This window comes from Chrysoperla carnea, chromosome 3, assembly GCF_905475395.1.
Source record: "Chrysoperla carnea chromosome 3, inChrCarn1.1, whole genome shotgun sequence".
Lineage (NCBI taxonomy): Eukaryota > Metazoa > Arthropoda > Insecta > Neuroptera > Chrysopidae > Chrysoperla > Chrysoperla carnea.
Window position 1 is genome coordinate 67,002,819 of NC_058339.1, and position 25,095 is coordinate 67,027,913.

A 25,095-nucleotide genomic window follows, 5' to 3' on the forward strand; every position below is an offset into this window, starting at 1 on the left:
GAAAAACAGCTTTTTTCATACTACAAAATCACGTTTTTTTCGCGGTTTTTAATGCGTTGCACACCACCACAACCCCTCCAAACTAAGCTAGCACTTCTCAACCCCTCTGTCCTCTTTATTATGCTTTACCTTTATTAACAACAAAGTCAAAAGACAAAAATCCCATTTCCGTGTTATGGATTATATTTTACAGGATTGTTCAATGAGCTAGTACCAATTAAATGGGAAATATTTGTGCACTTAAATGGATGAGACATGTATTTTGAGAATAATATATTATTTAAAATAACTTATTTAATATAAAATATTAACCTTACATTACGTTCCTAAAATAAACGCCCAACCATTCAAGCGGTAACATCTGTTTGAATAATCATGTATGTTTTAAAAGTAATAAATAATTAATTAAGAAGAGAAAATAAATATAAGTTTAATTAGAAATATTATATTAAAGGCACTTTTTTATAACAAAAATTCATATAATTATAAATAATAGTACAATAGAATAATTATGTTTTATATGTATATATTATATATATATATATATATATATATATATATATATATATATATATATATATATTTATTAAAGCATTTTATATTATTTAATAATAATAAATTTATAATTAAGCAGCAAATATTTGCTGTAACGATGCAGATACATCTGGTGGTAAAGTCGTCACAACCGAGTTAAATTGTTCGGGAAAATCTCGTTGCACTGTTTTTAATAGATTTGAAACAGTTAGTTTTGTATCTAAAATTTAAAAACAAAAAAGAAAATTAGTACAATTCAAAGGGAGAATATACAAATTATTCAATTATCAAGATGATAATATATAAAGAAAAATATAATCAGAAATTTTAAATACATTAAGAGTACTCGATATTTTTTAAGTGCCATGCAAACTTTAAAAATATTATCTTCAAATTCGGTACTGAATTTTTCATAATCAACTTCCCGTTTGCCCTGCACAAAGTCCTAGTAATCAAAATAGGCATGTCGTAGCCAATCCTTGATTCAGTAAATTACGGAACATCTTTCTATGGAAATGAAAGGTTCAGATGAAAGAGGTATTTGAGACGATCCCTTTTGTCATTAAATTAAACGATGTTTAATTTAATAATTTCCGATATTTTTTTGATAGAGTAGTATTTTAAAACTTACCGTCATCTACAATTTGATTTTTATGAACAACCATTGCCGCAGCAGACACAACTGCACCTAAATGATTCAATAAAACTTGATTTCCCATTTGATATAAATTAGAAATACATTTAAAAACAGCCTTATTTTCCTCAAAATCTTCTTTCAATGGTAAATATTGTACCAAAACAGGGAATACCTCTTCCATGGGTACACCATTTACATTAACTAGTATCATTTTAGCTAAAGCACCACAAATATTATCTAATGTTAATGTATGTGATTCTTTTGATATGAGCGCCGAAAGTGTTTGTAATATTTCTGGATAATGTGGGTAAAGTAATTCCTTTCCATGTAAAACCATTTCACCAATAGCAAACACTGAATTATTGCGAACTTCTGAATGTTCGTCTCTGGTGCATTTTAATAGTAAGGGTAATAATTGTGGTACAAATTTTCCTACATATTGTTGTAATGGCTCCATGCATTCAGCTATAGTACCAATGGCGAATGAACGTTGTGATACACTATTTTGTTTTTTCTGAAAACATAAAACAATTGAATAGAAGTTTTTACAATATTTAAAAGAATTTCAAAGAAACCTTCACTCACCGTTCTAATTAAAAATAGAGTTAATAAATTATTAAAATATAGTTCAAAATCATCAGGACTAATTGCTTTACCAAACTTAGGAATAATATCACCAGCGCATTCAATTAATAATTCGTCATGTTCTGCTTCAGGATCGTCAGCAGAATTTGGATCTTGATCTTGATCCTGACATTCAATCTGGAAAAAAGTTGGAATGAGTGTGTCGATTTTAAATTTATAGCATCATATGAAGCTTTTTTTTTATTGTAAAATTTCCATTTCATTGAACAACATCCTAAAAAAACTCGGTAGCAGGAAAGCTCTATCACTAAAGTCATATTTTCAATCTCTCATTTATTGCTTTTTATTGAAATGGGGTTTATATATTTTGTTAAAACCATACAGTTGCCAGTCACAAAAGGTACATCCTTGACATTAAATCAACTGATTAAAAACAAATTTTCAACGCTTTGGCTCAGTTTGGAGGGGCTATGGTGGTGTGCAAAGCCTTAAAAACCACGAAAAAAGTGATTTCAGTGTATAAATACGAGAAAAACGTAGGGTAGGGTCTAATTTTAACCAGTTAACTAACCAGCCAGTTAGTTAACCGTTAACACTATCATCGATTAACTTATTAAAAGACATTGTCAGGCAAATTATACAGAAAAAGCAGGGGGAATACGAGAGGATTGAAACGATTGCAATATAGCTTGACGTAAGCGTCTAATGAATAATAAAAATAAACCGATTTGCATAATTATTCCGCCACAGCGGAGGATAATGCGGGGTCCGAAGTGCGAATTCTGCCATAGCGGAGGTATAATGAATTGACATTTATACAAGAAATGGAATTTAGAGGCATCCAAGTACCGAACGTTTGAAATAAACCACATTATTTACTAACTCACTAATATAATTTACTTACCTTTGAAGTCATAACGTCAACAACACAATTCATAATTGCTTCACGATGTCCCTCACCAACAAAACAATCACCTTTCAATTCTTTTAAAAGTTCTGCGTACGCATCTAAACCAGCCATTACAACAGCACGTTCATCATCCGTTCGAATTAATTCCGAACACTTTGGAATAAACACTGATAATGCTTTATACAAAGCTTGTTTACCTTCTGGAGTATTTATTTTAGCTAAACATAGACAAAATTGTAAAAGTGCTTCAATTGTTGCTTTACGAATATCTTCTTGTGGATAATTTGTTAATTTGAATATTTCTTCGAAACATGTTTCAATATATGGTAAAAATGCAGGCCTGAAAATAATTTTTATTAATTAAAAAATGAAAAGGGTTGTTACAAAAAAATAGGTTAATCACACTTGAAGCAAGCAATTGCAATTCGAGTAACGTTTGTTTTATTTCCTTCAATTTGCTTTTGAAAGATTTTCCCCTTGAAACTGAATTACAGCTCAGCTTCTCCACCAAATTATACGAAGTTACTAAGTTTTACAAAATTTTGAAATAAAATTAGTTTAGGTACGCTTAACTTGGGGACTAAACTGGAAAATGTATGATCAGAATGCTATGTATATTTGTGATCAAGCTTGTTACGAAAAGTGTGGTCAAGTTGAGAGCGAGATATAAGTTGGAGAAGATAGATGGAGAGAGTTACGTTCAACAACATAACAACATCACAAAAATGTCGGAGACCAGCGTTCGAAATCAGCTCATGTATATTAAACATTTTTTTTTATTACTCAATAATCTTATAAATAATATTTATTCTATTTGTAACATACATTTACACTAAAAGGTGGAACTAAAAAAGTTATACTTCAGTCGCGTGGTCTAAAGCACGTTAGTTTTTTATGCACTACTTTTTTACGTTTTTATCTTCCCGAAATTGGACAAAAGAATTCAAAATTTGTATGTAAATTGCGTTAGTTTCAAGGAAGTGCTTTTTGGTGTTACTTCCCAGCCCCTAATTCCTTTTTTACAACGAAATATAATGCTTTTTTTTTGTAAATCTTGGTTATGTAGTTAGTTTAAAAATATTAAAAACAATAATTACATACCCTGTATGAATTGCAAATTCACGTAAAGCTAAACATGCTTCTTCTTTTTCTTCAATATAAGAATTTTCTAAAATATAACCAGCAACATCATCGTCTTCCTCATCAGTCGATTCATTTTCAATATCCTCTTCATCATTTGAATCAGATAAATCATCATAAACATCCAATGCAGAAGTATCCTCATCTTTAAATTGTGGCACAAATCCATCAGCACTTTTAATAGCGTCAAGCATAGTTTCAATAATTTTTGGTAATGCTGGATTTAAATCTTCTTTGAGCACGGATGCTAGTGAAGCAAATAAACCATATGCACTTTTACGTAAATCAGGATCTTCTGATTCTTCCATTAATTTTAAACCTAATTGTAATGATTCTTGTGCTAACGGTAGGAAATTATCTTTTCCAATTGTTCGTGCTAATATTCCAAGTGTATCGATAGATTGGACTGTTAGACAGCTTGTTTCGTCATCGTATTTGTTTGTTAGATATACACGAAGTAGATCAATTATTTGATTGAAATATGGCAATAAATGTTCTTTTGCGGCATTTGCTAAAATAATAAATTGTTCTTTATAATTTTATCTCTAGTATCACAAATTTAATCGATCGCATTTTAAGAAAGAAACTCTAAAACCACACGGATTTTTGTGGTTTTAGAATATGTTTTACCATATATAAACAATGGGTAAGAGAAGTCTGCGATTCTTGAAAACTCGGAACCCACCGGTCCATTGTAACTTAATCAATGATAGGAAAAACATGTTCGGTGAAATGAAACTATGACTAACTGATTTCCAATAAAATTCAATTATTTTAAAATATTGTAGTACTTAAACTTCTCTGTCATAATTTAAATATTACAAAAAAGATAATTTTTTTAATTTCATGGTATCTTTTTAAGCGTTCTGATAAAATCAAGATTCATTTTATTATTGCATAGTTTTTTCGATGGTAAAAAGGTCGCCTTCTCCCTTAAAAAATAACGAAAAAAAAAAAAAAACAATTACCTGTTGATCCAATGGCACTAATAGCTAATTCTCTAAGATGAACCGATGAACTAGTTTTTAAAACTAAGAATAGTCGCTCCATTAATGTATCTAAATAAGGTAATAGTTCTTCTTCTAAGTTTTCACAAAATGTTTCAAGTGCATAAAACATCCGATCAATACTTGGTGGTTCTTTGCTATTTTCGAGTTGACAACATAGCTGACCCAGAAAATCAAATAATACGGGTAATAGTTCTGACGCGTATACGCTAATATCAGGCTAAAAATATAATTTTCATTTAATACCTTTGTTATAAACTTTTTTGGATTCTACGCCCTAAATGGAACAAAATATGTTCTCTTATCAGATTAAATTTAGGATAAGAATAAGTCTCAGAAGATATTTCGTGCCCCCTTTAATCTATTGGACTCCCTTTACCTCAAAGGTTCTCCAGAATCATTACAGCTTTAATAAATTTTAGGATATTCCTGGGTAACACTTCATTTACTTCACTTGAATGGAGGCCAGTCTATCCTAAGTGATAGCGTCGTTTGATAAAGTAGTTTTCGCATTCACACAGAATATGTATTCCAGTTTCCTCCTCTTTGTGACAAAACCTGCAGAGCATTCCTTGTGAAATTGATTTTGTGCATATACTTATTGAATTTACAATGGCCAGTTAGCCAGCCAGTAAGCATCATCAAAGGATTTTTCCGCCAATGCTTAGAAGTTTTTTTTTTTTTTTTTTATTAAAAGCATTTTTTAAGAGTTTTGAATGGTCTTGGTCATGAATGTTTGCCCAAGAGCGGCTACACTCGTGTACTATCCTTTCCTTTATTTTAGTTTTAATGGTGCTTTTCAGTATACCAAGAATTGAGTCTTGGTCGATTTACGCAGTACATGCACCCATTTTGTCAGCTTCTTGGAGACAGAATTTACTCAAGGGCCAGAATAATTGTAATAAGTGCTAAAGGGACCTGATTATGGAACTCCAGTTAAACTGTAAACATTTTAGTTTGCTTTTTTAGGCGTAAAATCTGAAAATATGTAACCTGTACGCTTTTTTTAATACTCTTCAAAAAGTTTTACCTGTAAATGTTCAGAAAATTGGCCAAGTGCAAATAAAGCTGCATTTCGAACAACAGCATTTGGATCCGTAATACCTTTACAAATACATTGAAGAAATGATTTTAAATATTTAGATCTTATACAATCAGCACATCCTTCAGCAAGTACGGCCATTGTTAAATAAGCTGCTTTTTTAGCATATAAATCCATGCCATTTAATGCGGGCTCTATATGTTGTAACTAAAAACAATTATATCGTTAAAATGGCCGCTTTTGAAGGTTTATTATGTAAGCCCTTAATTTTTACGTATACTTACCAAAGGTGGAATTAATTTTTCTGGTGGCAAATTCAATGCTAAAACATCTAAAGTTTGTGTGGCACATGTCATTGGCGTACTGCTCTCTGGTTCTGCAGTAAAATATTCTTCTTCGCACTCGTCGTCTGGTGGGAGACACATTAATTGAAATAATGTACTTACAATTGGCTCTACTAATCCATGTTTTGTTATCATCTGTAACAGAAAAATTATTTTGAAATAAATTCATCCCACGAGGGTTGCATAATTTTAGCGAACTTTCGAAGATGTTAAAATAGAAAATTCGCTGAAGTGGAAATTTTTTTGGATTTTACCTTTTTCTTTGTGCGTGTTAACCATCCAATAAAGCTAACTGCTTTTACTTTAACGCCATCATCAACTTCTTTATCTAGAGCTAATTGTAAGCATAATTCAATTAATGATTTTACATGCGGTATAATAACTGTTACAGCTGATTCTAATAATTCTTCTAAAATTTCCATTGTTTCACAACATCGTTTTTCATCGGATCGGCTCATTACTTTTATACATTCCATTATTCTTGGTAATAAATTATGATAAGTATTGACCATCTAAAAAAAAGTATTTTATTTATTTAATCAATTAAAACGAAAGGATTACGTTTGCCCGTCTAAGAAAACTCGTTCATATATAATGTAAATTAAGGAAATTCGACAGTTATGCTTTCATTATTTGGCTGCGGATTGCTAAATAAGGATTTTATTTTATATTTAACTAGCTGCCAGGACACCATGCTATAGTCTTCAGTTCCCCTGCCCCCACTTATTCACCCTTTTTATACACAATGTCAAGGGTTTTAATTTTTGGTACGGAATCCTAATTTGTTTAGAAAACTGGACCTAATTGTTCATTGGAACACACACAAAAAATATCATCAAAATCGGTCGAGCCGTTTAGGAGAAGTTTAGTCACACAAACACAAACACAGAATAATTATATATAAGGTAAACACTTAAGGCTCGATCTAAGTTTTTAGGCTCAATTAAAATCTCACTCTGATTCATAACTGGCAAACATTAGAATAATACTATAAATTATAAAATTGTTCTTTATAAAATCGCAAACATTTTTTGTTTGAGACATTTTTTTTTTGTAAATCAAATAGTTTAAACAGTAACAAAAATTCCTTCTGAAGCATTCTAATCGATAAAACTTATTTTTCGAGTTTCACGTATATGCCAACTTAAAAAAAACCTTGTATATTAAGATATTAAAATGAAATTCGAATCTGAGAAAGATAATATTATGGGATATAATCCATAGAGTAAAATTGTTCATTTCAGATTCTGATCAAACTACAGTGAACAACAATATATCCACAGACTTGCATTAATTATAGACTGGTAAAGTTGTTATCACATGATTTAACTATGTGGCTGTAATCATAAAATGCCCATGGCGTATAAATTGTCTTGATTGAATTGAGGCTAATTTTGTGATAAAGAAATCTTGCTAACAATTGGTAATGACGAATGACTAATCATAGACTTTTAATAGCTAGATAAAATCTTGGAGAATATTCCTTGTTTAAAAAAAATACAATACCTGTTGATTTTCCGATATTAACGGCACAAAATGCATCATTGTTAATATTGTGTAATAAGTCAATGGTGAACTTAAATCTTGCACAGAATTTAAGATATTTGTAAATAAAAATGCAAATGCATCAGCATGGTTCATGTATTGATCTGCAGATATCTCTGTCATAATTGACAAAGTGTACATTCCGAGCTGTGAAAGAAAAAAACAAAATAAGTACAAATATTACAAAATAAAAATAGTAGTAAAAATTGAACCTTCAAAGAATCTTTACTAAATGTTTACAAAGATATAAGAATTTTTAAAATTATTGAACAAATACAGGAAAAAAGTACAAAACATCATGATAGTAAAGAAATGTAACAATTATCAGAGGTCTTGGGTTCGAATCTCGCTGACGATAATGGAATTGATGTTAAATAATTAATTTTGTTCAGAATTTATTCAGGTGAGAAAAGTATAAAAAACATTCACGCTAGCACGAGAATTGTCTAAATAAACATAATAATATCTATAGTTTTCCATGTGAACAAAGTATGACCTTAAAAGTGTTAACCACGAACAAATATTCTGTTAATACTATAGAATTAACGGCCCCAAAAAAGAATTTAAAACAATAGAAGAAAATCGCTTTTCTTTAATTAAGATATCAATTTTTTTTACTGTAATTCAAACATTGACGTGGCTTTAACTTTACATTGTCTAAAATATTTAAAAAAATTGTTTGACGTAAATATTGACTTAATAAGCATAATATCTTAATAATTAGCAATTAATTACCATAAAAAATGCTTAAGTACCTTACTTACTTTAAGGACATGATTAGGTGTCTTATCAGTGTAATTAAAAAGAATCTTATAAGTGCAATAAATTCAATTTTTATTAATTGATTGAGTGCTTGCTGTCTTTTTGGTAATCAGTTTATACTTTATTTTTGAGGGTACTTTTGTAAATTTTACATATAGCTTGTCTAGAAGTCTAGACTTTGAAATAACTATATTAAAAGACCTACACACACTATCAAAATACATGAAATACTAGCTAATAGATTTCATTTAATTGTCAAGCGATATACTTTCAGCGCCCCGAGGATCAATTTTTATTTTTATTATAATATATTTTAACTACTAATGCTTCATACTTAGCTAAATCTAACAGTCTAGGGAGTCGCGAATGACGCGATGATAAAGCCTGAATCATGGTCGGATATAAGAAAAATATTAAGAAAGATAAGAAAAAAAAAGGTTTTTCGCAATTATAAAAAAAAAGCAAAGCAGTCTACAAAAAAAATTTAAATGAGAAAGTTGCAAAGAATGAAAGATTCTATCGAAATGTATGGGCTGGAAACGATTTCATAGGTTATTCCTCAAGAAAATCGCGAAATTAATCGTTACAATCATTTTTTAAAAACTGAAAAATGCTCCTTTTATATCGATTTTTCGGAAAAAAGGTCTTTTTTAAATCGGCTATTGCACAGGATTGGCATGGCTTAGAGAAACGATCCGGAGCTTATATTCTTTGCAAAGGATGCATTATCATGTGCGGCAATGCACAAATGTTTTTTTTTTATCACTTTATAATCTCAAATAAAATGAATAAAATCAGAATGAGATAAGATTAATAAATGCTAATAGGTAGCATTTATTAGCATTTTATTTGAGTTGAGTTTATAAAGTTATAAAAAACAGATACAACCCTTTACGAAGAAGGTATTTTGATAACCGTTATTTCGATATTTTCATATCAGAATTTGTTCTTGTTCTCGATCAAATTTTTTCCATCTAGATAGCATGGATTCTGGTTGTTTTCTTACATTCCCTAGAGTAAAACATACTAGCGAAAAACTGCATTAAAGAAAAAACTTTTAAAAGTATTGAAGTTGAAAGATTGGTTATAGTTTACGGGTTATTTGACTTTTCAAATAACCCGTAAAAATTTTCCTATTCAACCCGAGTTTTTATACCATGAACATATGTAATATATATCATAGTATATTAAGTTTAGTCCCAGGTTTTTAACGCTTAAAAACACTCATGCTACAAAAAAACTTTTGATATAGGTGTTCATAAAATCACCTAATTAGTCCATTTCCGGTTGTTTGGCCATGTATCTAACAACACGATAACTCAAAAGCGAAAAGTGATATCAAGCTTTTATAGCGTGCTCAGGACGTAAAAAGTGAGGTCGAATTCGTAAATGAGCAACATGGGTCAATTGGGTCTTGAGTCCTTAGGACCCATCTTGTAAACCGTTAGAGATAGAACAAAGGTTTAAATGTATAAAATGTTCCTTATAAAAAAATAAACAACTTTTGCTCGAAACATTTTTTCGTAAACATCACTGCTTATTCGCGAGGGCGGAAATTGTATAGCATGCATTATATGGTAATATTAGTTATGTATGTGTGGCATGTATGTATACTTGATTCCATAAAAATCGCCTCAGTTAAAACATTCTAAGCGTACTCATCCTATGTTATGTTATAATAGTAACACTTAGAATGTTTTAAAACGAGCGTTTTTTTTGACATAGACTATATGTGTAATGTCAGTCAATTGTTTGTTTTCACTAATTTTAATTTCAATTTTATGGTTTGCAGATTTTATGTGGAGTGTAGAATTACATCATTTCAACATTTAATTCAGCCTCAATTTTTTTAGCCCTAAAGTCAAAATTTTTCAATTGATGGAATGATTGTGGGTTTTAAAGCACGAATCCAAAGGTTTTTAGTAATATTACACATTTCAAGCTCTTAAATTAGATTCGCTGTCTACAGTATCGTTTGTATTCTAGATACTCTTTGTTGCGTTTAACTATCCGATTTCCAAGTATTCTCTTGTTAAGTGAATTATTTGCTTATCAATAGAAAATGAATTTTCATAGTCTTGAAAGATAAAATTTCCCTGAATGTCCTGCTTGCGATCCGCGTCCGCTGTTAGTATGAATTTTAATTTTTTTAACATAGAAGAAAATCTCTTTACTATTATTAATACTATAACTCGTAGCTGGACGAAATATTTCGTGAACAAAAAATTCGCGATCTGAGGCACATAGATTTTGACAGTATTATTAAATTTTGTTTAAAAAGTTAGTGTAGTTTTTTAATAACTATTTATTATTTTATTAACTATTTTAAGTAAAAATTATCTCTTTAGGATTGAGGTATTTTAACGCGGTTTGCAAAGAAGTTCTTGAACTAAAGTATCCACTGAAAACGTAATTAAAAAAATTATTACTGGCGCCATATTTTTAGGATGTTAAAATAATGACCTAATAATCTTTTTTGGAAAGTTAATGATTGTTAAGGTAATTCTGATCGTAATAATCATGCTGTCAATTTTGAACACGCCTAAAAACTAATGTCTTATTACAAATATAACATTTAAAAAAATTTCTATTTTTATAAATAATTTCAAATAATCAAATTATTTTTCAATTTTGTTTTATCAATTTTAATAACAAAAAAGTTAGTAACAATAAATCAGTAATTCGGAATATTCAAGGTCATCGTTTGATATTTGTACCTTGATTTATAAACTCAACACATTTTTGTCTGGTCTAGTTTAAATATATTTTAGATAAAATACCGACAGGCGTCTCTATTTAAAAATTTTTATATTATCTCAAAATAGTTTTAGAAAGTGTGGAGAAAGAAAGTTTTAAAAATCAGTTACCATATACTTACTTTATTTGAATCTGTGTTGGTTTTCATTTTTAAATAAATCACAATAAATTTCGCGCAAAAATATTTACAATTACTTCAGACAAAACGTGACCTCGATCGCGACAAGCGAAAATATTGAACAAATTGACTTATACCAAATATTTACCAAAAGAATTATATGGTAATTATCGTCAATTATACAAGTAATATTTTCGAAATGAAAATTTACTTATTTATTAGAAGGTAAATTTTCAAAAAAAAATCACTTAATAATATAACAATTGCACCAAATATTAGTTGGCGTATAAATTAAATAAAACGAAGTCATTGTTATAATATTTTCTTACTTCTTTATCCGCAATATTATCACTTGAACACAATGTGTTAACGAATTGAAGAACTTCGGGCCACTGATTGATAGGAAATTCATGTTTCCCTATTGCACCAATAAATTGTGCTATACAATTTTTGACTAATTTATCTGGCTCATTAACTAGTGCTTGCAGTAAAGTTTGTTTTATCCTGTGAATAAAAAAAAAAGATAATATTATCAATATTATTCAATGAATAATGTGTCTAAGATAATGATTAGATAATTAAACAAACAATATAAAAGAACTTATAAAATGTAATTGTTATGATCTTCCTAATTGTTCCTTTTTCAAATTATTTTTGTATACTCTTTAAAAATAAATTTTGAAGTATCGTGTTTTTATTCAAAGGTTAAATATTAACCTTGTTGTCAAGATTTAATTTTCTAGAAAAATTTAAAGACACTCCGCAAAAATAAAAACGTGATAATTGAGCCGTTTATTTTGAAAGTGACCTAACTCCGTTTTTCAATTTTCTGCCGGTTACCATGGTTACATGTACAACTTCATGTTATTTATCAGTGACGCACTTCAGATTGCTTAAATTCAGAGAAAATACGATACATTTTTTACACATAAGTTTTCCGAATTAATTGAATAACTGAGCCGTGTAGTTTGAAAGTGGCCTAACTCCATTTATGTACGTTTGGGATAAAACTATTGCATCCAGAGGTGCTCAAGGAGTTATGCATCTTAAAACATATTAAAAAATTAAGAAGTGAAAAACACATCATAGCTTACAGTGACATGGGCACCGGGCAAAATAGAAACATTAAAGTAGCTTTAATGTGGTTGAAAATTGTCCAAGCTTTGGATAATAATGTAGAAATTATAGATCATAAATTTTTAATATCAGGACATTCGTTTTTACCAAATGTTAGAGATTTTGCCGTGGTAGAAATGGCATTAAAAAAAATAATTTACTGTACGTTCCCCAAGATTATTACAAGATTATTAAAAAGTGTCGGAAGGGTAATAATTTTATTCTCAATGAAATGAGACAGGAAGATTTTGTATCGACAAAATTATTAGAAGACGCAATTTTTAGAGTAAAATATTCTGATGGAGAATCAGTAAACTGGTTAAGAATATGTTGGATGCGTTTTGTCAGAAATGAACCATATAAAATTTTTTATAAGACATCCATGAATGAAAATGAAAATTTTAAAGTTCTGAATTTATTACCACGTCGGGGTAGACCAAAAAGGTTCGAAAATATTGTATTGGCCCCATTGTATAAAAATATTAGGCAAGTTACAACAGCAAAATTTAAGGACATGATGGACCTATTACGATACATACCACCAGAACATCATGATTTTTTCAAATCCCTTTCACACGCACAAAATGTAGATGAATAGTAAATTGTTTTGTAATAAATTTATGTTTGTAATTTTTCTATGTTCTGTAATTAAAAAATGTTTTGAATCGCATAAATTATGTTTCCGAAGTGTTTTCAACATATCAAAACAAATTCCGTATTCTTTTTTTTTCAATTTGAAACATCTTAAATTATGTTGAATGAACTTGGGCACCTTCAAATTTTATAATGAATCTGGCTGTTAATTTCGAAAGTGGCCCAACTCCATTCTTGATAAGAAAACGCACGTTATTTACTTAATAATTGCCACTATTTTAACAGGAACTTTAAATTTAACATCCTTAGATACGCTTAAGCAGTATGACTCCTTAGTATCTTATACGTATATTTTTTAATTCATTGAAACACAAAACTTTCAATATCTCGATTTGAAGATAAATGGAGTAAGGCCACTTTCAAAATAAGCGGCTCAATTTTTGTTTAGTTAAAAATACACAATATTTCCAGGCATAAAACTTTGTTATCCTTGTTCCTTTAGGGAGGTATAAAAAACCGAAAAATGATCAAAATGAGAGAGTAGAAAAAAGTCAGCTTGATTAGAAAGTGTTGTTTTACTATTGGATCGAACTATTCTAAGCATTTTTTGTCCTTTAACATTTTATTCCTAAATTTCGCCGTTTTTTATTTGCAAGCGTAATAACAAAATCGTTATTTTGATGAAAAATTGATACTGAAAAAATTAACGATTATTGTGCGGTTTTGATGAAATATTTGATTAGAAAACCAACTAACTTTATTATTTTAACAATTCTTATTACTTTTAGAACATTAGGAACTAAATAACTAAGGCCTAAAAAAGCGGTTTTTTTTAAAACCACACAATAATCGTTAATTTTGTCAATATCCAATTTTCAAACTCCTGAGTGTTAGGATTATATTGAAGTAGCGCATTTTTAAGTTCACTTCGTTACCCCTTAAATGAGCCCGGATAATAAAGTTGTGTATTTTTAATGAAGCAAAGTGTTGCATTTTTATTTTATCGAATTGTATAAAAATTGAATGAATGCAATTATAACAACTAATATGGTTGAAAAATATATTAAAAAAATTCGACATCCTTAGGATAATTAACATTTAAATCTATATCGTATTTAAAAAAAAAGGCTTCTCAAGTTTCCAATATTTTCAAACATAATTTGTAAAGTTATAGATATTTGGACCGAAACTCATTATTTTTTGAAAAGTGGTTGCGTAAAAAAGTGAGATAGAAGAAAATAAGTCATTGGAACACGTAGCTCACAAAGAAACGAAAAAATTAAGTTGTTTATTTCTTAATACGCTGACGTAGGTACATGCTTGACTAGCAATTTTTTTTAAGATACGAACTTGTATCTTGGTAGCTTTCATTTTCAGGTACCTACTTCAAGTTAATTTTTATATTTTTTCAAGCTAATTTTCTATTTGTATGACGTGACTATTTAACAATAGATTGTTGTAAATATTTGTAAAATTGTGACGGAATAGTAAAATTATTGAGATCTTGTTTCTAGTTCTAAATAGAGAATCTGAGAAGTTCTTTGATCTTTGATTGGATAAAAAGCTGTAATCGCGTTAAATCAGCAGAACATATACGGTATAAAGATCTTTAAAATCGGAAGATATGCGCTAGAAATCTAAAGCGTGAAATTTTTTCAATTTTCAATTATCACTGAATATACGCAAATTTGTTAGAAAAAAGTATAGGTCGTTTACCCTCCATTACAGAATTTAGAATTAGTTTTGGTGCCTTGAACGAATTAATATTATAATCTATATCTTTGACTAACACTTTTTTATCCAAATTATTAGTTTAAATTTTTTGCACTAGATGTCATAACCAAATTGTTGAGTTCCCTATACGTAAATTTGGCTAAATTTTTAATAGCTTTAATAGCGAAGAGAAATTTAATTGTAATAACACCTCGAAATGATATATTGGTAGATTGAGTAGTTCTAATGTTTAATAATTGTTTATCAAATTCTTAACTTTAAAATAATTTAATTTAAATTTTTATGCCGGCTAAACTAATTTCATTTACAACGGTTAATAGACATGGCAATAATTATATAGCATTTGTTTATAAGACTAATATAATGTATAAAAAAGTTAAATACCCATTTTTAATTTCCGTACTAAGTTTAGTCCAATTCCGATTTCGTGATAATCGTTTCCTTAAAAGTACAGCAGCAGATTGTCGTATTTGTGGATTTTGCGAGGATGTAATTAATTGACATAATGCAGGCACTGCATCAGGATTCTTAAATGCCTCTCGTAATTCTTGTGTACCCTAAAATAAGATTACATGACTCATTTAATTAATTTAAAAAAAACACGGCTTAATTAACATTGAAAATGCACGTGTTGCTGATACATGTAATAAGTAATTAAATTAATGAAACAACATTAATAGATTTTTTAAATTATATTATGACATACCTGTTGTATACTTGCATTATCGGCGACAAGTAATTTTGCAAGAATTGCTTCCATTTTTATATTTATTTCAAATTCAATTGATACCACAATTACCGCAACGACAAGCTGTCGAGACGTGAGACACTGAGATTAGTTAAGTAGTTACAGAGTTCATTTTTACCGACATACCATATGGGGATATGTCAAATGTACCGAATATGAAATATTGGCGCGTTTCTTTACATGATGTTATCTATCTATTCATTATATTATTTTTGTTTCCAAATAGTCCAAAAATTGTAGTCTTATAAAAAAAATTTTTTCGATTCAAAATTTGAAATAAATTATAATAGGAATGTTCCCGAATAAAAATTGTTTTACTTTTTTAGGGAAACCTTTAGACTGATATGAATGTGGGGAATAATCTAGCTTATAGATAAAATTTTAGTTATAAGAAGAGTTATTTATAAAATGTTTTAGGATTTAAACACAAAAAGATTCATTCGACACATTAAAAGAATTTTTTAATTAAAAAATGTCAAATCTTGAAAGTGATTGGCTGGCTGGCATTCATAAAAAAATGGATACGAGAAGACTCGCAATATTGATAGATGATTTTACATTTTTCGGCCGTCATTCAACATGATAACTCAAAAACGAAATGAAATATCAAGTTGAAATTTTTAAAGCGTGCTCATCAGGATTGAAAAGTCCATTGGGTCTCGGGTCCGTAGGAATCATCTTATAAACCGTTAGAGATAGAACAAAAGTTTGAATATAAAAAATAAACAACTTTTGTTTGAAACATTTTTTCGAAAACATCATTGTTTATCCGTGAGGACGGAAATAAGGACAAAACTTTGGTGTCAATTTTCTCCAAGATTATAAAAGATAGGCAGTTGAAAATTTGCAGGTAACTTCAACTAGAGGTCTTATGAAAGATTCACAAAAAACAAAGAAAACCAAAACTTAAATGGCCCTTATATGGCTTATAATAGTGTTGGTTTTTTAAACTTTTCTAATTTATTAAAAATAATGCAAGACTGACAATAACCGACATTCAGCACTTCTTTTACAGCGTATTTCAACAATTAACTCAGTCAATTATTTGTTTTCTTCTAATTTTAGACAGCTTAAAAAAATACAGCCGAATTGGGAACCTCCTTTTTTTGTTTGAAATCGGTTAAAAATAGTTAACTTTTTGAATTTTGTAATTTATCACAATTATATATTTAAATAAGTGAAAACAAACCATTGACTGAGTTAATTGTTGAAATACCATGCATAATCAGTGTTGATTTCTTTATCACATAACACATACATGCATGTGACACATAGATACATAACTGATATTCAAGTATAGTACATACTATAAAACTTCTACCTAATTGGCGCCCTCACGGGTAAACAGTGATGTTTACGAAAAAATGTTTCAAACAAAAGTTGTTTATTTTTTGATAAGGAAAATTTTTTTACATTTAAACTTTTGTTCTATCTCTAACGGTTTACAAGATGGGTCTTACGAACTCGATCTCACTTTTTACGTCCTGAGTACGCTGTAAAAATTTCAGCTGGCTATCTTTTTTCGTTTTTGAGCTATCGTGACCACAGACGGACGGACGGACGGAAGGACAACCTGAAATGGACTAATTAGGTGATTCTATGAACACCTATAGCAAAATTTTGTGCGTAGCATCAATATTTTTAAGCGTTACAAACTTGGGACTAAACTTAGTATTCGTCGTGTACGTAGTCATGGAAGGGACAATAAAATCGATGCCAGCGCTTCCAGTGAAAAATTTTGGCGTTAAAGCAGGCTGTTATGACTAATTTGCAATGCTTTACATGTTAATATTACAGAAAATGTCAAATTAAAATTATTGAAAAACACGAATTATAATTTAACTTAATGCATTAAAAATTGTGAAAATAAGAAATCAAATTGCACAAATATTATTTTTCAAATGTAAATTATCATAATTATTTATTTAAATTTGTGAGACAATAATATTAAATTTTCAATGAAAATCATAAATGCAATCCATACAATTATATATGCATCCATACAATTCTATAATTAAAGTAGTAGATATCGTTACCATGGAAACGCCTCAAAAAAACTCACGCACGGTGCGAATACCTTGCATATTACATATATGCATGGTATAAAAAAAAAACCAATGCAATCTTGTTTCATTGGAAACAAAAAATAATAAACATTGAAATTTTTTTTAAGGGAATCCTCTTGGAGTGCATACTTTGTATGTGTCTAAAAACTACAGCTGTCTTTTGATGTTGTTGTCAAGAACAGGTTGTTTACTGGAGATTGGGTTCTTAATGAAAACGCTAGATAGAGTATCTTTTACCTGAAAACCCCAATATCAGTTTTTCGATATTTGTTATGGTTTGAAATTGTTGCAATTTTGTTTAGTTGGCTTTATTCTGCTTACTGTGGAAATTAGAATGTGGTTTTGTCAGGGAAAATTGAAAATTTACGCGCCATAGAACAGGCCTTATACAGGCTGACCCATATAATATATATTGACATAAAGTATTGACACAAATAAATAAGTAATATTAAGGGTCTAAAATATGGAAAACTAATTTTTCCATATGTTATCCACGCAATTTTCCCTCATTTTAGTCGAGACTCAAAAGTTTTGCACCCTCTTTCGAGGCAAAATTGTCGGTATTGTACATTAATTCAACGTTGTTAAAGATTGAAAAATTCTGGTCTATTCCATTACAATTTTTGACTTATTTTATCTTCAGTACAATGTATTGTTTTAAATAGATAGGAAGAGAACGCACGTATATTGAACGTAGTAAGTAATATGCAATAACGTTCAGTTATTTAACAATCAACACATCAAGTTGAGTGCTTTGCTCGACACCTCATCCATCTATTTTAAATGTCGGGCGTCTTTAAGACGAGAACAAATCATTTCATTTTCACTTATTACGTAAAATTATTTTAAAATAAAATATTATTAAATGTTTGTGAACGCATTCATTTGCACATATTGTTTACAAAGATAGCTTTTTTTTAATACTATTTATAGGCACTGCGTGCTGAATAGTACAAAACAAAACAAAATCAAATAGAATAATCGAAAACTCGATTTCCATGATTAGTGTCGCCGATCATGGCCTCAGAGTCAGGATCTAAGTCCTGATTACGCTGATTTTATTATAAAATTTATCTATGACAGTAGTCTGAAAATTAGAGTTAGAAAATTAGAAAAGATTCTGTTCCGCATAATGCAGATTATTCAAAAATTTTAAGCAGAATATCCTGGCGTTTCAGATAGTGAAAGATATAGTTCAGCCGCCCTATTTGGAGGCCAACTTTTTTGAGATACACACTTCGTGACGATGGGGAATGGGCTCGTAATATTATCAAAAACAAAAATCCAAAAAAATTGCAAAAAATTTACCCCGAAAGTTTTTTGGCGGATTTTTAAAAAAAATTTGTAAATAAGGCAGTTTTTTGAGAAAATTATTTATTTTCGCTGATAACATTAAATGGGAAAGTTGAAGGTAATTCTTAAGTACGTATGTTGAGCCAGATTGAACCTGTATCTTTATCTGTTCTCTAGGTATAACCAATTGAAGTTTAGAAATTGACAAATTTTTTTCCCTGAAAACGGCGCTGGTTGAGGGGGAGAGAATAATAATAGTATGAAAAGGTAGTTCTTTTTATGTACTATTTATGATATTTTTTTGGAATTTGTATTAGTTGTATTTGTATAGAAACGCCTCTGACAATTGAGAGGGCTAGCTACCAAAATGACCCAGTCAAAGTATGACTAAATTCCTACAAAGTATAAAAAAACCCAATTTTTTTACTAACTTGCCTAGCAATATTTGCAAAATTAACATTTGGAGTATTTTTTAAATTGAGAAAAAATATGGTAAGGAAACACGCTTTTATTAGCATAAGGACAAAAAAGACCAAAACAATATTAATTGCAATATAAATAGCGTGGTGTGCTCACTACATTCATTTTTGCAATTATTAATCAGGAATACAGTTAAAAGTTTTCAAAAAATTCCATCAGTAAAAAAAAATAATGACTTATTCACTGGTAATACAAGTTTTATAAACTTGTCATATTTAAGGATGTATGAGCACGGTAGTGAGGGCACAAATTTAAAAAATATATATTTTCAATTTTGATGTTAAATTATATTATAACTTGACGATGTAAGACGAAAAGTAAGAATAAAATTTTTCGATATCTGGCGTAATTTTCAAAATATCGAAAATTGAAAATTTTATTGAATTATTCAACTTTCGATATTTCAAAAACCAAGGCACATATCGAAAAATTTTATTCTTATTTTTCGTCTACATTCATGAAGCTATAATAAAATTCATTATCAAAGTTGAAAATAAGATAAAAATAATTTCAACTCTAAATCTACCCGGCTCTAACATCCCTTATATGGACGGAGACACTTGGTTGTTTCTTTTCTACGACATTACTTATATGTTTGCTTTCTATTTAAAAGTTTTTTTAAAATTTTTTTCATTTATTCTAAGTGAAAATTATCAAAAATAAATGTATCTTATATCGATTTTTAATGACTTTTTTCTTAAAAATTTTCATGGATAGTAGGTAGGTACCTCTGCTGAAATTTAAACCACATATTCTTTGATTAAAAGCCTGCCTATAAAAAAATTTTGAGCTTTTAAATCAAACATTGTTGTCATGCTCATACATCAGTGGCTCTAGATACTGATAAAAAAAACTAAATTTAACAATGTAGTCGAGGGGCTTTCTTAGGAATTTAATTGCCCAAGAAGGCAATTGAGCTTAAAAGTAAAAACCACCACTTTATAGCCTCCACCGCTTTTGGTCTCACTTATCAACGTTCCATAACAGTAACATTTGAAGGGATTGTTTTACATAATCAGATTTTGCTTGGAGAGCAATCAAATATAATATTTATAATCTTAGATAGACCCGAGCCTGAACCATCTTTGCATACCTAGTATCAGGCCATCATATGAAACGTTACTCAATTGTAATAAATTCCTGGTAATTCCTGGAATTGTAATTCCTGGAATTACCTGTAAAAATTCTTAGTGGACTTCAACACAAGAATTTGATTGTTTTTAATCAACCAATCTGGAAAAAATAGACCGATAATTTTATAGACCCGAAGTATTGTGGTAATTACGAGTTGGTTAGGTTGAGTTTGTCGACTATAGAGGATTTGATTGGGTTCGTAAGTTTTTAGCCCTTGGGTTAAAAATGGGACACTATAACAGAATTTTTTTAAATCTATTTTTCCTAAATCCCTTCCCTTCTATAATTTATCAATATGCTGAATAACAGTACGGGTATCGAAAATACTTTTTATGAATAAACAAGTGAAAACAAACAATTGACTAAGTTAGTTGTCGAAATACCATGTATAGACAGTGTTGATTACTCTATCACATTACACTCATACCTATACATGTCACACATACATAACTGATAATCCCATATTAATACATACTATAAAATTTGCATCTAATGTGTGCCCTCGTGAGTAAACAGTGATGTTTGCAAAAATAGTTTCAAATAAAAGTTGTTTATCTTTTAATAAGGAACATTTTTTACATTTATATTGCTCATTTACGAACTCGACCTCACTTTTTACGTCTTTAATTCGCTATAAAAATTTCATCTTGATATCTCTTTTTGTTTTTGAGTTATCGTGTTGACAGACAGACGGACAGACAACCGGAAATGAACTAATTAGGTGATTCTATAAACACCTATGGAAAAACTTTTTTCGTAGCATCAATATTTTTAAGCGTTACAAACTTGGGACATAACTTAATATAGGTACTATGTATATTTCATAAATACATGGTATAAAAACCTACAAAATTTAATTTGAGAAACTGCTCGTTTCTGAGTTTAAGTAACCAATTGTTTAATTTGCATCAAGAAAAAATCTCTTGTAAACGTAAGAATATTCTTGAAAATTGACATAACTTATACTTATACATAACTTACCTGATAATATCTTGTTTTATCTTATCATAAAAAAACGTTCCTAACTACATGCAAAATAATATAATAGTTTTTTAAGATAAGAAATAATTTTAATTTTTTTGTTTTAAGTACGTGTCAGAAAATGTATAATAATATTGTACCTACTTAAAAAACAAATTTTGATGGAGACATATAACAACTAAATTATAAGATTTTTTTTTACAAATAACATATTATACATGAAACATGATGGATCAATCTCTTCTAAGTACCATAATAATATCTATACAGTCAGTCATCTTCTGATATCCTTTTTTTTTTCAAGTGGCCTCCCTCCTGTGATTTTTAGTAGAACTTCTCCAAAATACTGCTACTATTAAGCAGAAGTGAAGACCTAATAAAATTAAGGTGGTATGTTTTATAGTGGAACATGGAGATGTGTTCAATATGAAGACAATGGCTTTGCATGGTTTTTTTTGGGTTGATTTTATGTATGCAGCTCCAGAATTACACATGCAGATACGAGATAATTTTATGCTAAGTTTGGTAAAATCCGGGAGAATAGCTATACGTTCCCGAGAAAAATTTTAAATGTGGAGACAGTTCCCGAGAAAAATTATGTTTATAATCAATTTTTATACCATTATATGAATAGTATACAATAGAATCTCGATAAGTTAAAGACCAAGGGAAACACAAAATATTTTAAGTTATAGAGGTTTTAAGTTATCAAGGGTCTATGTTAGGTAAAGGTTAATATAGAGGTATGTACATGTTTCTATGTACCCTAGTTAATATAGAGGTATGTACATGTTTCTATGTAGTTACTGAGGGCCTATACAGAGATTATTTATTTAAGTTATAGTGGTTGCGTATTTTAAGTTATAGAGGTTTTGGACTCTGATGGGAAGGGAACATAGTATTTTTTGAAGTAACAGAGGTTTTTATGTTACCGAGGTTTAAGTTATCGAGATTCTACTGTATTAAGCTTTTATACCATAGATTTATGAAATATACATAGTATATTAAGTTCCAAGTTTGTAACGCAAATATTGATGCTACGAACAAAATTTTGGTATAGGTGTTTATAAAATCACGTAATTAGTCCATTTTCGGTTGTCTGTCCGTCTGTCCGCCTGTCCGCCTGTCCGTTCGTCCGTCTGTCTGTCAACACGATAACTCAAAAAGGAAAAATTATATCAAGCTGAAATTTTCACAGCGTGCTCAGGACATAAAAAGTGAGGTCGAGTTTGTAAATGAGCAATATAGGTCAATTGGGTCTTGGGTCCGTAAGACCCATCTTGTAAACTATTAGAGATAGAACAAAAGTTTAAATGTAAAAATGTGTTGAAACATTTTTTTGTAAAAATCACTGTTTACCCAGGAGGTCGCTAATTAGGTGCAGATTTTAGAGTTTGTATTAATATGGGAATATCAGTTATGTGTGTGTGGCTATTTAAAAGTGGATACCTTTTTTTTTATTAACGTGACGTCAAAAAACAAACGATTGCATCATCAACACTGTCTATACATGGTATTTCAACAATTAACTCAGTCAATTGTTTGTGATCACTTGTTAAAATCAATTTTTTCTTGTTATTAAGAATAGTATAATACAATTTACCATAAAATTTGTCGACAAACTCGAGATAAATTTAATTAAAGTTCAGATAATTAACATGGGGAGCAAAGGATAGGTTGTGCTTTTAACAAGTTTTTTAATTCTAGAAAAAAAACTTGCTTTCAGATTTATCGGATAATTAGAAAAAAATCATTAATCATAGAATGTGAAATTTTTGTTTTAGAATTGTTGTTAAATATAGCTGTTCTAAAAAGTTTTCATATTTCAGAGAATTCAAAAACCATAAGCTGTATTTACTTGACACAACAAATGGCATACGATTAGTTTTTCATCGAGCCACAAATTTTGAGATGAAGTTAAATTCATTTTAATTATATTAAATGCAGGGATACAAAAATGGAACTACTTCAAAACTATTTGAATAACGAAAATAATAAATTGAGTTTTTTTTATCACATTATAATTAAAATTTAAATTATGCCAACGTTATATACAGGGTAGGGCAAAGAAGTGGGCAATTTTGAAAACGCTATAAAAAAATTTCATCAATTTTTTCCAAAGTATGTCTTTACCATCTTAAATTACATAAATTCATTCATTGTCGAAGATAATTAGATAATTGTGCTTTGAAGAAAAATTGTATTGCCTTTTTAAGTAAATTTAGTTAATTTAGTTAATTTAGTAAATGTACTCTAATTTATTATAAGTTTTAATTCCAATAAGAGGGCGTTCGCTTCGACGTAGCCATTTTTGCAGGTGAGTCTTGAAGTTATTTACATTTGAACCATTTCGTATTCGCTCTTTCAGTGCTTCAATATTGTTTGACTAACACGCTCTCAGAGCGTAAGCGTAATGCTAGGGTATCCATCGCTTCATTGATTTCCAAAACAATATACTTAAGAATGTATGAGGGTATATGAAGAAGTAATTTCAGGAACACAAATTAAAAAATATATATTTTCAATTTTGATGGTGAATTATGTTAACTTGACAATATAAGACGAAAAGTAAGAAAACTTTTTTCGAAATCTGGCGTAAATTTCAAAATATTGAAAAATGAAAATTTTCTTGAATTATTCAGCTTTCGATATTTCGAAAACCAAGGCAGATATTGAAAAATTTTATGCTTTTCATCTACATTCATAAAGTTATAGTAAAATTCATCATCAAAGTTGAAAATAAGGTAAAAATTATATTAACCCTAAGCCAATCCTGCTCTTAGATCTCTTATATGGATCGAGACACTTAATTTTTTTATTTTCTATGTTATTGCTAATATGTTTAGTTTTCATAAAAAAGATTTTTTAATATTTGATTTCATTCGTTCTAAGTGAAAATTATCAAAAATTATCAAAATATTCGGTTTTTTGAGATTTCTCCATAAAAGCAATGTATTTTGTTAATCGGGAAAAATAGACCCGGAAAAAATAGACTGAAAATTTTATAGACCAGGAGTATTGTTGTAATTACGAATTGGCTGGGTTGAATTTGTCGACTATAGAAGCGTTGGTTATATTCTGAATTTTTAAGCCCTTGTGTTAAAAAAGGGACACTATTATAGAAATTTTTTCGGTCTATTTTTTCCGGGTCTACTTTTCCGGTCTAATTTATTTTATATCGATTTTCAATGACTTTTTTCTTAAAAATTTGCATGGATACCTAAGCTGAAATTTTAATTACATATTTTTTGAGTAAAATTGTCCTGTACAAAAATTTTGAGCCTTTACATCAAACATTGTTGTCATGCTTATACATCCTGAATTAACAATATTGAATATGAATACGAGACAATTTACATAAAAACTTTTTTTATTTTCTTTAGTATTTAATTATGTAATATATTAAAACAAAGGAAAGTTTTTTAAGGTGATACAAGCATAATTAGAAAAATTTGACAAGATTTCTTTCAGCCTTTTCAAAATCGCACTCTTCCTTGTCCCACCCTGTATAAGTATCAAGTGATAAACTATACAAAAAAATCTTCGTAAGTGTTAAACGATAATAAAA

General features: G+C 29.2%; 1 protein-coding gene across 1 annotated transcript; it reads right to left on the reverse strand.

The window, feature by feature from the left end:
• Window positions 1-594: 594 nt before the first annotated feature.
• LOC123295345 (importin-4-like) lies at window positions 595-15,683 on the reverse strand. Its single transcript, XM_044876658.1, has 13 exons — window positions 15,532-15,683; window positions 15,210-15,382; window positions 11,711-11,885; window positions 7,706-7,891; window positions 6,454-6,711; window positions 6,140-6,334; window positions 5,844-6,062; window positions 4,775-5,033; window positions 3,768-4,317; window positions 2,661-3,006; window positions 1,757-1,933; window positions 1,166-1,685; window positions 595-754 (listed from the first exon to the last, which is right to left on the reverse strand). Exons 1-13 carry the CDS (start codon window positions 15,583-15,585, stop codon window positions 627-629), a joined length of 3,240 nt encoding a protein of 1,079 aa, XP_044732593.1. The 5' UTR covers window positions 15,586-15,683; the 3' UTR covers window positions 595-626.
• Between the last annotated feature and the right edge of the window lie 9,412 nt (window positions 15,684-25,095).